Source organism: Haemaphysalis longicornis, unplaced genomic scaffold, assembly GCF_048455015.1.
Source record: "Haemaphysalis longicornis isolate Haplotype H1 unplaced genomic scaffold, Haemaphysalis longicornis Haplotype H1 scaffold_1, whole genome shotgun sequence".
Taxonomy (NCBI): Eukaryota; Metazoa; Arthropoda; class Arachnida; order Ixodida; family Ixodidae; genus Haemaphysalis; species Haemaphysalis longicornis.
The window spans coordinates 438,186,465-438,199,473 of NW_027526203.1; the positions used below are offsets into that span (position 1 = coordinate 438,186,465).

The window sequence follows — 13,009 nt, forward strand, 5'->3', positions numbered from 1 at the left end:
TAATAATGCAACCAGGAAATTGCAGGCGTGAATGCTGAGTGAACTTCTGTAGAAACCCTTGTCTACTTGATAAGACGCCGGGACAGCTGCAGTGTGCTCGCTGCACTTTCGTGAATCGGCATTCCTGCGGCCCGGTTTTCTACGTCAAGACGCAGTGCCTAGTTCTTTTCTCTTGTTTCGAAGTAGTTCTGCTGTTGACGCTTTCGTTGCTCATAATGGTATGTGTTACGGGTAAAGTCAATTTTTCGGCGCGTAAGGAAAATCATAATGCATGTAGTGCCCACGAACATTTTGTACTTATTGTATACGTGCTCATTTTGTGCAGTGTGGTAAATTTGTTTTATGTTCATCCTGGAATAAAATTCAAATGTCTTGATTATAGCATGTTTTTGCGTTTTTTCTTCTCTTAGAACAGAAGTACACAAACTGAGCAAGCATTATATAACCTTGATCTATACTTAAGGCACGCACGCCTACCTGCGTATGTGCGACGCAATTAAACTTAGCAGTGGCGTTGGTAGAAATTGGTATCGGGGTAAGGAGTGGGCACGTTTTTTATATAAAAGGGGGGCCGGGGAGAGTGGTCAAGTGTCATTTTGGGCTCTGTATCCCAAGGCAGAAAAAAATTCCTGTCATGGGGGGGGGGTGTACGTTTGCCACCCGCTGCAATCAAAATAAACAACTGATTGCTTTTATACAGCAGTGGAAGGCATGATTACAGAATAAAGGTTCAGAGAAGATGCAAGGTGCTTTTATAAACACCGAGGCGAATAATAAATACGACAGTATGCTAAAGTGCGTTTCTCTAGTCACGAGTATAAGCTGGCGTTGACTTGAAGCACACACGCCAAGTGCTCGCCAACTTGCGTCAGATGGCAATGACATGAGCCCTCAGCGATCAGAGTCCTGCTAAGGCTATTTTGAAGTCAAATTTTCCCGCTAATGCCACCAAAATGACGTCACTTTCTGACCGGATCTTGCGTCACATCCTGTTTATTTTTTGTTCCGCCGGAAGTGTTCCCTCCTCACACAGATGGCGCTATGCCCCATGAGCAGCTTAAGAGCCGCCATTTTCTGAACGTATGGGCTTCTATGGAAGCTTCGCTACCAGTTATATTTACCTTGCATAATACTCTCGGAAGGTGGGTGGCCAGCGAAACATCGAACTATGAAGAAAGTACAAACTCGGGGGAACACTAGATTTTTTTTTCTCCGACTGAAGTTGCAGTCATAGAACTATCTTCCCTTACCCTAGCACGCGGGCCGTACTGCTGTGAAAATTAACGAGAACGATTACGCTAGCAGTGCGACGCCATTGCAGCGTGCTCGGCTTGCACAGTTAAAATTTTTGCTCCGGCGGACGTCTCCTTCGGCAGCAACCTATAAGCAAGCAAGCAAGCAAGCAAGCAAGCAAGCAAGCAAGCAAGCAAGCAAGCAAGCAAGCAAGCAAGCAAGCAAGCAAGCAAGCAAGCAAGCAAGCAAGCAAGCAAGCAAGCAAGCAAGCAAGCAAGCAAGCAAGCAAGCAAGCAAGCAAGCAAGCAAGCAAGCAAGCAAGCAAGCAAGCAAGCAAGCAAGCAAGCAAGCAAGCAAGCAAGCAAGCAAGCAAGCAAGCAAGCAAGCAAGCAAGCAAGCAAGCAAGCAAGCAAGCAAGCAAGCAAGCAAGCAAGCAAGCAAGCAAGCAAGCAAGCAAGCAAGCAAGCAAGCAAGCAAGCAAGCAAGCAAGCAAGCAAGCAAGCAAGCAAGCAAGCAAGCAAGCAAGCAAGCAAGCAAGCAAGCAAGCAAGCAAGCAAGCAAGCAAGCAAGCAAGCAAGCAAGCAAGCAAGCAAGCAAGCAAGCAAGCAAGCAAGCAAGCAAGCAAGCAAGCAAGCAAGCAAGCAAGCAAGCAAGCAAGCAAGCAAGCAAGCAAGCAAGCAAGCAAGCAAGCAAGCAAGCAAGCAAGCAAGCAAGCAAGCAAGCAAGCAAGCAAGCAAGCAAGCAAGCAAGCAAGCAAGCAAGCAAGCAAGCAAGCAAGCAAGCAAGCAAGCAAGCAAGCAAGCAAGCAAGCAAGCAAGCAAGCAAGCAAGCAAGCAAGCAAGCAAGCAAGCAAGCAAGCAAGCAAGCAAGCAAGCAAGCAAGCAAGCAAGCAAGCAAGCAAGCAAGCAAGCAAGCAAGCAAGCAAGCAAGCAAGCAAGCAAGCAAGCAAGCAAGCAAGCAAGCAAGCAAGCAAGCAAGCAAGCAAGCAAGCAAGCAAGCAAGCAAGCAAGCAAGCAAGCAAGCAAGCAAGCAAGCAAGCAAGCAAGCAAGCAAGCAAGCAAGCAAGCAAGCAAGCAAGCAAGCAAGCAAGCAAGCAAGCAAGCAAGCAAGCAAGCAAGCAAGCAAGCAAGCAAGCAAGCAAGCAAGCAAGCAAGCAAGCAAGCAAGCAAGCAAGCAAGCAAGCAAGCAAGCAAGCAAGCAAGCAAGCAAGCAAGCAAGCAAGCAAGCAAGCAAGCAAGCAAGCAAGCAAGCAAGCAAGCAAGCAAGCAAGCAAGCAAGCAAGCAAGCAAGCAAGCAAGCAAGCAAGCAAGCAAGCAAGCAAGCAAGCAAGCAAGCAAGCAAGCAAGCAAGCAAGCAAGCAAGCAAGCAAGCAAGCAAGCAAGCAAGCAAGCAAGCAAGCAAGCAAGCAAGCAAGCAAGCAAGCAAGCAAGCAAGCAAGCAAGCAAGCAAGCAAGCAAGCAAGCAAGCAAGCAAGCAAGCAAGCAAGCAAGCAAGCAAGCAAGCAAGCAAGCAAGCAAGCAAGCAAGCAAGCAAGCAAGCAAGCAAGCAAGCAAGCAAGCAAGCAAGCAAGCAAGCAAGCAAGCAAGCAAGCAAGCAAGCAAGCAAGCAAGCAAGCAAGCAAGCAAGCAAGCAAGCAAGCAAGCAAGCAAGCAAGCAAGCAAGCAAGCAAGCAAGCAAGCAAGCAAGCAAGCAAGCAAGCAAGCAAGCAAGCAAGCAAGCAAGCAAGCAAGCAAGCAAGCAAGCAAGCAAGCAAGCAAGCAAGCAAGCAAGCAAGCAAGCAAGCAAGCAAGCAAGCAAGCAAGCAAGCAAGCAAGCAAGCAAGCAAGCAAGCAAGCAAGCAAGCAAGCAAGCAAGCAAGCAAGCAAGCAAGCAAGCAAGCAAGCAAGCAAGCAAGCAAGCAAGCAAGCAAGCAAGCAAGCAAGCAAGCAAGCAAGCAAGCAAGCAAGCAAGCAAGCAAGCAAGCAAGCAAGCAAGCAAGCAAGCAAGCAAGCAAGCAAGCAAGCAAGCAAGCAAGCAAGCAAGCAAGCAAGCAAGCAAGCAAGCAAGCAAGCAAGCAAGCAAGCAAGCAAGCAAGCAAGCAAGCAAGCAAGCAAGCAAGCAAGCAAGCAAGCAAGCAAGCAAGCAAGCAAGCAAGCAAGCAAGCAAGCAAGCAAGCAAGCAAGCAAGCAAGCAAGCAAGCAAGCAAGCAAGCAAGCAAGCAAGCAAGCAAGCAAGCAAGCAAGCAAGCAAGCAAGCAAGCAAGCAAGCAAGCAAGCAAGCAAGCAAGCAAGCAAGCAAGCAAGCAAGCAAGCAAGCAAGCAAGCAAGCAAGCAAGCAAGCAAGCAAGCAAGCAAGCAAGCAAGCAAGCAAGCAAGCAAGCAAGCAAGCAAGCAAGCAAGCAAGCAAGCAAGCAAGCAAGCAAGCAAGCAAGCAAGCAAGCAAGCAAGCAAGCAAGCAAGCAAGCAAGCAAGCAAGCAAGCAAGCAAGCAAGCAAGCAAGCAAGCAAGCAAGCAAGCAAGCAAGCAAGCAAGCAAGCAAGCAAGCAAGCAAGCAAGCAAGCAAGCAAGCAAGCAAGCAAGCAAGCAAGCAAGCAAGCAAGCAAGCAAGCAAGCAAGCAAGCAAGCAAGCAAGCAAGCAAGCAAGCAAGCAAGCAAGCAAGCAAGCAAGCAAGCAAGCAAGCAAGCAAGCAAGCAAGCAAGCAAGCAAGCAAGCAAGCAAGCAAGCAAGCAAGCGCCCACACATGGACACCTCACGCTATGGAACGCTTCGCTCACAAAACAGCTCACAATAAGCTCACAAAACAACGTACAACTAATAAGCTCACTGAGAATTTAACCATCGTTGCTTGCATTTTAGTGAGCTTAGTTATTTTTTATTAACTTACCAATGAAGGGACAATAAAAATTTCTTTTTTTTTTGCGAACAACAGGCTAAATCTCCCAAACAAGGTTTCAGTATTTCGCCGGAATGTTAATTATAGCCAACCCGCCCCACCTAGCACAGGTCTGCGGCTGCGTGAGTAACTCTATAGAGCTATGCACGCAGCCGCAGACCTGTCAGTGGTCAATGTGGTGTATAGACCGCATTGAATATTACGGCTTCCGACGAAAATTTCAAGTTTTCGTGTAGACAAACAATCGAAGTTCTAACTTACCAGCACCGCTTCGAAGCTGATGAATGCAAGTTGTCCAGATATTTGTATTGTTCTATCGTTATTATGCCGTAATAGTTATAAGAAGAATCGAATCCTTCTTTTCTGTGTCGCTAGGTGAAGGTCAGGCTGCCCGCCATTGAAGTGTCTGCATTGCACGATCGAGAAAAATTAACAAATGGGGTACAAAATATATTAACAGATACAAGTCAACAACGGTACCTTACTTCCTCCTAGGATTACGCCAATGACTTCTTTAAGTCATCCTATTTATTTCAGCTTATCACATTACTTCTTTTGCCGCTGCATTTTGAAGGTTAATAACAGTAAAATATATTAATCCTTCAAAAGGGTAGTCAGGACTTGGCGCTTGATATCTAAAAGAAACGCGGATGATTTAGTCAGGTATAGGAACTTCTATCACTGTGTGAGTTTTAAAAAAAATTACAATCTGAAGTACAAATCAGTTAGTTATGTTAAACAATAATTAACAGTGCTGAAAGTACGCTGCAAACCGGCTCATGAGCAGGTTGAAGGCAAAAATCCACTACTCAACCGTTACTATTTTTAAAGCCAAACCAAGAATGAACTAAAACAGCATCGACACCCTGACTTCGGGCCCAAATAGAATCGTTGTGTGTACTTTAATAAGCTACCATGATATGGAGAAGGCTAACTATTATGAGTGGGAAATTTTTTGTCGGGGTGCCACTAGCCGAGGCGCATCATTGTATGAGCCATTGAGCACATGTAGTGTCGTTGGCTCATTAGTGCGCGTATATCTACGCGCACCAGCCAACGCCCTGGGCCAAAGAATAGACAAGGGTTTCTCTAGAAGTTATATCAGGGGAACGGCCTTTCGTAGTGGGTGCAGCGCAGTTGTTTGCTCGAGTGCAGCAATCGTATTCCCTGTTTTTCTTCTTTTCTTTTGTATCTGCTTATTATTCTTTGTGTTGCGATTGTTGGCACTCTTAGGCCAAAAAAGAGGAACCTGATATGTGAGACGCCCCTCATTCCTTCCAACATGTTCATTTTCGCTGCAAATATCAAGTTTAGAAGAAACCGGCCGAAAATTCAAAACAAAGAACTAAGTGTTAACAAAGAAGTGACAGGGACACTGCGGGACCCAGAAGTGTCCCTGTCACTACTTTGTTAACACTTAGTCCTTTGTTTTCAATGTTCGGCTGGTTTCTTCTAAACTTGATATGCACCAACTAGCCCAGCAACAAGCTCTCCTCAAAATTTCTACCTGTCAATGCCGCAAAAGCAAGTTACGGTCATGAAGCTGGTTTAAAGAACTGACACGCCCGATCCGATAGGCAGATGGCGATTGGGGTACTATCTTTTTTATCTTGAGACACTTTGTTCCACCATGCCTATAGAACGTTGGCCGAAAACAAGATAACTGGCGGAATCCCGTCACGCGGGGGTGACGGACGATTCTCTTCCGAGGCAAACAGTGCAGCCATAATTAGCGTGGGGTCGCGCAAGAAAGTGCAACTAGGTGCAAGGATGTCGTTTCAAATTCGAAGAGCAATGGCTCTCGAAGGCCTGTGAGTCGACGTAGATGCGGTTGATTGGCTGTGAAGTAGGGGAGCGGGCGTGGGTAAGCGCCAGCCTTCACGTTATATGGCGGATCAGCGGTGTTTGTCAGCCGGGTAAACAAGGTCGTACGATACCGATGACCACACGTGGAGGGGTATAGTGCTCGTAGCAAATTAATGATTTTTGTGTGTATGCAAAGTAGCATCCCATATCCGCGCGTGATTTTGGAAATACGCAGCTTGGGGGGCGGCAAATCCGGTAAGCCTTAGTAAAGATCGTTTCGCCTGGGCATAAATAACTCTGTCTTTTTATCTGTGACTGTAGCACCAAATAATATTTTTTGTGTACACGCCCAACACCCGTATGAGTTTCTTGCTTCTTTGTTTTCTTTTGCCGTCGTTTGTAAGTTTAGTGCACAGCAGAAGGAGAAGGGGAGAGGGGGGGGGGGGGGGGGGGGCGTTGCGCTCAAAGCGTTAAAAATTGTTCCCAAACTCAAGGGTTAAAAAGTCACAGATAGGAGAAGTGAAGGAAAGAGCGCGCTCGTATGCAGCGGACGTAGGCGGAGCCCGCTAGCTCCACGTCATCGGCGCGAGGTGAAAGTTACACGAGTTTGCACGAGCGTTGCCCCTCGCGCAGGAAAGCTTATCTCGAGTACCTTCCCTTCACCTTCTCCTCCCCGCGGGATATATTTACGAGCGTCACTTTGCCCAGCGATAGCACTCGGGTCTGTCTTGCAGAGGCGCCGCTCTTACGGGACACAATGGCCGGATATGGACGTGAGTTAGCCTTGCAGCCACTGGCGCCTGATTTTTGCTCGCTCATCCGATCGCATTTGCAGCCCTAAGCTTTCGGGTATAATTTTACATCAAGCGTGAACTAGGGCAGCTCGCATTATCTTTCTTGTTACTCTCCGTTCGATGGTTTGTTTTACCGTCCTAAATTCATAGTGTCAGCACTTTTTTCCTAAATTCTCCGTGCCTTATAATCAAGCTAAGCGTTAAGCACCAAATTTTGTTTGATTGACGGGGAGTAATGACGGGGAGTAACGGGGAGGAATCTGGGGAAATATACACGCTTCTACAGGAGAAGCACTCTTACACAATGCTCCAGTTCGAAGCTGCCTTCACCTTTTTCAAAGTTCAACCTGTTTAAAATCGTACGTTTGCTTCAGCATTCCAGCACGCGTGGCGTACCTTTAGGCCGTTTCTCGATTGTGAGTGAAGCAGAGAGGCTGGCAAAGCCGACCATGTTTCGCTAGATATTAAAGGAAAGCTCGCCAAAAACTCGCAATTGGAAGACGGGCATTTCATCGATTTCTGCTCGACAAGGTTTTTTTCGACGAGAACTAAGAGCCCAGTACGCTTTTATAATTTCCTGCCCTTGCCCCATCTCCACCCCACTCCCGAGGGACGCAACGGGAGGAACTGGAGCCCAGACGACCCGAACACCCGCCGAACATAGCCTCTTGGCCCGCGATGGGTTTGTGGCACTATGATAATGTGGGCTTTCAATTCAAAACAATAAGGTTTTGAACTCAAGGCCTACAAGTAACGGTGCTTTCGCGATTTATCTCGACTTCGCCGATACTGTTACCCAGATTCGGGCGTCCTGCCTCACCGAATCGCCTTAACCATGTCAGAGAATCGTAAAGAAGTATGCGGCCGTGTGCAAAGTGCTTGCCTCGGAGAGTGGCTTAACGTACAGCGCTCTTTACCAGTTCGTAAGTTGAACCGAACCTCGAACCCAGAGTTTCAACGCCGGACAGACAGGTGTACCTTCGGTGCGTGACCTTCCCTCTCCCTCCCCTCCCACTCCCCCCTCCCTAGAAAAAAGAAGAAACGTCGCCGGCGTCCATATTTAGCCGCTCCACGTAGAGCCGGCTGTTCACGTGACTATGATTCAAAGTACACGCAGTATCGAGAGCGATAAGCACCGGCTTTTACTCGCCAGCCTACTCGGCAACTGCTCGCAACATTCGCGTTAACGGTGCACAAGAGCCCCCGCACTTGGGACACGCCTGCGATGTGCAATGATCTCCATGCACACTTCTTATCTCAAGCGTATCCTTCTTTGCCATTACGCTTGGATATCAGCAAAAAAAACAAAAAAAGTGCGTTCACTGCCTGCACCCTGTGGCGCGGTCGCGTCACGTGTGACAAGGGCTTTACGAGGAAGTTTGCTGAAGGCAGGGCCTCGTACTTTGCCAGCTGTTTCTGAGAGGACGCAATAAAAAAATGTGGGCGAACGTTTTGCCGGTGGCGGTGACGTGTTCCGTTTCAGTCGCATCGGTAGACACGGTGATGAAATCCGTGCGAGAAACTGTTCCTGAAAGCGCCGTTGTGAGAGCTGGTCTTAACTGGTTGCTGTACAACTTCCTCACTGCAGGTGTCACCATCGTTCGTTATCTTTAAATATCGCTTATAATATAACGTAATATGTTTTTTGTGTTAAAATTTACTATACCATACATTTATATACGAATGATATTATAAGTGCCTCGAAGCGGCTTGCTAAAGATGCGCCAACCCAGTACAATTTTCAACGTGATTACACAAAATGAATGACGCAAAATCAATGGATGAAATCATATTGGGAGGTATTTGCACATGCGCCTGTCTGTTGGCGGGGTCTGTATTTCGATATAATATTTTGACTAGGCCATGTTTCCTATTCTGCTTTGTCTTTTAAACGTGCAGCAAAGACAACTGAGAAACAATTTTGGCTCCATGCCCGTGCATCGACCTCTTATAACGGGCCTATAGCTTATGTATTGCGCACAGCGAGGGAAGTTCCTCGCTAAAGCAGAAAAGAGAAATGAATCACACTCTGGTACACCAGCGCTCCTTACTACCATCTGTCCGTCAGTTTGTGACACCACGAATTTTCGAAGCAATTTACCCAAGCTATTTTTTTTTAAATGCGACAAATTAGATTATCCCGCACAGCTGCAAACGCTGTTGGGGTAAGTGGAGATTTCACGGAGGCTGCTGAACTGAAACGAATCTCCGCTTCTTCCTCATCTGCCTCCCCCTCCATCCTTTCCTTCCGACTCCGTTAACAAGGCTATTTACCCTCACTAGCTCCCCTCTACAACGTAGGGAACTGTACTTAATGGGAGGGCTGGGAGGAGGAACTCCTCCCTCTTCGTCGCAAAGAAAGCTTTCTTCAGAATCGCCGAGGATCACGAACAGCTTTTTTTTTTGTTTTTGTTTTTTTATATCTCGTCGCAAGATATTTCTAGTGAGACACTGGATTTTTGTTTTTATTTTTTTGCGTGAAATAACTTACACCATTTTGTACATTTCATTGATCCTCCTTTTGCAATTGAGTTTCTCCGAATGGCCTCCTTGCCCTTTCGACCAACTCTCAGAAGTAAAAAAATAACGTACGGGACAAAGGGTAGGACGAACGGGAGTGGTCACATACATGTTGCAGTGGTTCTCAAATGAGGGTCCGCGGACCCCAGGATGTCCGCGAGGACATTTCAGGGGTCCGCGAAGCCTCTCTCAAAACTTTTCCCCCGCCATTGTTTTCTCGATTCTGCCAGAACTTTCTTGCAATGCAAAAAGGTGGCTTCTCCGCATTACATGTGCGTTTAGTTTTTCGGCGTAGCACATATTTTAACGTCTGCTAGCCGCACAACCGTGACGCTAGCTATGAGGAGCGAGAAACAGACCCACAAAAGGCAGCATATAAGTGTTCAAAGACTTGTAGATTCAAGTACAAATTGTTTGACATAATAACACCGATCAGCATATGCTCAATCGTGGGGTCCCCTATCATTTTCGCAAGCCCAAAGGGGTCCCCGCCGGGGCAGTCATGGCTGAGAACCACTGCGGCATAAACGGCGCGGGACTGAACGAAATAAGGCACAGATCTACTGGGAAGTCCGACACAAAAAAAGCTCCGAGCAGCATATCTTTTCGCTTAAAGGCTACTGATGCATAAGATGATTCACTACTAAAAGTGCACTGCGCAATTCTGAGGGCATCGTGAGGACTTGGTTGCTGGTTTGCTGGTTCGTGACAGACAAAGAAATAAATTAGTGCGCGAAAGCCGAGGACGAAGACAAGAGGGAGACAGGACGAGCGCGATTGTTTCGCGCAGTATTTATTCCTTTGTTTGAATGCATTGTATCGCGTGCGTATTTAGCGATGTGCTGGAACCCTTGGAAACTGCCCACGCAGCGCAAACCTACCGGACCGTGTGCGAATGGGTGATGTGTTACGAGGACCGGATCCCGTACAACGCCGTGCCGGGAGGCGAAGACAGCGGCGAGACCATCTACATAGGCCGCGCAGTCCACAACGGCGAGGTGATCCCGGGAAAGGTGGTGCCTTCACACCGGTGCTGCTACGTGGCCTCGGCAGGCGCCGAGCACAGCCACAGGGAGTATCAGGTGCGTGTACAGGACCGTCCAGGCTGCTTACGCGCGCCTTTCCGATATCGCTGAATAAGGGCGGGGTTACTTCACCCATTTTAGTATAATTGCGCTATATATACCCACCACCTTTAAAAAAAAATGATTGTACTACCTGCGAAGACTGACCCTAAAAATGCCATCTTTAGAGCTGTTTGTCAAAACAGCTATTCCGTCAATAACAAACACAGACAAGCGAAAGCACAGAGGATACGATCAGCACGCACGATTTTGAGGTATGGATTTTCAGATACCGACCAGTTTCCTCGCCTGCGTACACTTTACAAGCACAGGTGAAATAAAATGTCGCAAATACAGCCCTCCTTGAAGCTCTATTGGAGGCATTGGACGCGCTACCCGACGGTCGGGGCTTCGGGTTACACCTTTGGCACCATATTTTTCTCCGTTTCCTTTCTTTCTAGACATTTTAGAAAAACTATTTTGTAGCTCAACACAGCAGATGTTTTTTTGTTGTTGTTGTTGTTGTTGTTGTTGGAGCGGGTTTTTGGTTCCCACATCATTTTACTGATCTTCTTTTTCGGGGGGAAGGGGAACACGAAATTTTGGAGGGCACAGTGCCAGCATCTTTCGCAGTGCTCATATTTGAACCAATCCCATGTCGGCGATCGCCCCCCCAAAGTGGTCCTCAGCTTCTCTTTTTTTTTTTTTTTTTTTTTTTGAAGTATTCTACTTGCGCGAGGTTAAATCCCACTTGTGCGAGGTCGCAAACGTGTTGCGACCGTCAGAATTTAGGGCTCGAGCCAGCCGTTGCACCGCCTAAGGGGCGCCAAAAACCACTATGCCGCTAAGTGATTTGTGCGCAAGCAGCGAGGTGATTTGTGATTTGTGCGCACACGCGTACATGCCTGCATGGTTAGCACCTCCTCCGCAGAACGCAAAGAGGGGAGCGGTTCTTTATTCGCACCCCCCACCCCAAAAATCCCCCCCCCCCCCCCCCCCCCCAACCAATCTCTGGGACCGCTACTGCACGTGGGAAAGCGGAGAGGGCGGCGGCGACCGCAGCCGCTGTTCTGCTGCCGCTTTCCTGAATATCACCGCTGGTTAAAGCGGTTTGATTTCAGTAGGCACCGCGCCGACTTTCGCAATCCAGGCGCTGCTGATCCCCTCTTCTTTCGGCGCAGCAGTCACCGGTAAGCCAGGCGCCTTTGCGCAGCGCAGAGCGCCCTGTGGCGTTCAATTCGGTATTAAGGCTTCCGCATTAACAACTCCAAACAGCGCTTCGGTGTACTCGAAGTTTTATTCAGAGCTATAACGCTAACCCACTAAAAGCGGGGAAAACAGGGCATTCATTGTGAACGTGTACGGTCGCAGGCACTCATTTCTGACGGCACCCAGTTCGCGTGGGTTCCATCCTCCGGCGGGGCGCTCCCCAGCGGGGCCGTCCAGGGTGGCATGTGCACCTCCGGGGAGCCGCTTTTCATCGGCCGCACATACCACGAGGGCACCCTGACCATCGGAAAGGTGCACCCCTCCCGCCAATGCCTGTCCATCCCGTACGGAGGCGAGGAGCACTGCTACTCCGACTACGAAGTGCTCGTCATCCAGACGCTCAGCTTCTGAGGGCTGGCTGCTGTCTCCCTGACACTGCCGAAAGGAGCAATCCAGTGTGGCCGATGACTGCTCCTGAGGTGCATCAACTACTTGATGATCTCGACTAGCATTTGTGTGCTGCAATAAACATTCGTGCGTTATTTCTTTTAATTATGCTTCTGCTTCGGAAAGCGGCCCACACGTTACAGCACCAGGGAACCAAAGAACTGGTAAATTTGCAAAAAAAAAAAAAAAAAAACAAGAAAAGCGGCCGAGCATGGCGTAAGATGTAATTATAGCCACGAATTACAATGTGTGGCGGCTTTTGCATACATTTTTTGCAGTGCCATTCATTTCGCTTTCACACCTTATTTTGAACGGGCTTTCGTCCCATTGTGTAGCGTGAACAAACGACCTGAACACGATCTGTTGAGGGCGACCCAGGCCGCGAGGAGATAGACACCAAAACTCAACGGTCAAGTATTGTCTCTATCGGGCATCATCATCTATGTCATCGGAGCTTCGTGACATCAAAAATGCTATCCGCAATTATTGTTCACCAACCTCCGTTATTAGTGGCCGATTTTTACTCACTTAAAGACAGTTAGTTCTCCAGGTCCTGTATACGGCGCACCAACTTTTATCGCGGTTGCTACGTAGCAGGGCGCCACTTATAGGGACATTGAAGTGAATTTGTGAAGCTCCCGTTTTCGCTTGCACTGCGTAGACTGGCTCAAATTAACACACTTTTCAACGTTTATCCGGTTGATAAGTCGGTAATTATTTTATAAAGCGCGAAAGAAGAAAAACTACCATGCGCGGTCTGCGGTGGCCCCACCAACTAAAGGCTGTGACGACGAGAGGAGATGCGCCGTGATTGGACGATGTCCAAGATTAACATTCAAACAAGTTTCGGTTTCGGTTCTGTAAAACAACATGCTTGACATCTGACGGCATCGTTGGAAGGGCATTTTCTATAGCTCAGTAATCTATCGCGCTTCTGCCATGTTGTCGGCTGTAAAAGGCCTAGGATAACCCACCCAGGACGGCTTGGAATCGTAGCAATCACTAGCCGAGGCCTACGCAGTGAATGAACGCCCTCCGTGTTACCGCTGACGCTCAAATGCCAT

The 13,009-nt window shown here is 48.1% G+C and overlaps 2 protein-coding genes across 2 annotated transcripts in view; one reads left to right on the forward strand and one right to left on the reverse strand.

Moving 5' to 3' along the window:
• LOC144155805 (natterin-3-like) overlaps nucleotides 1-13,009 on the reverse strand; it is a 54,558-nt gene that overhangs the window by 21,237 nt on the left and 20,312 nt on the right. The window lies entirely within an intron of this gene.
• On the forward strand, nucleotides 6,525-12,050 carry LOC144155806 (natterin-3-like). The gene is made up of 3 exons (XM_077687482.1): nucleotides 6,525-6,684; nucleotides 10,096-10,307; nucleotides 11,661-12,050. Exons 1-3 carry the CDS (start codon nucleotides 6,669-6,671, stop codon nucleotides 11,907-11,909), a joined length of 477 nt encoding a protein of 158 aa, XP_077543608.1. The 5' UTR covers nucleotides 6,525-6,668; the 3' UTR covers nucleotides 11,910-12,050.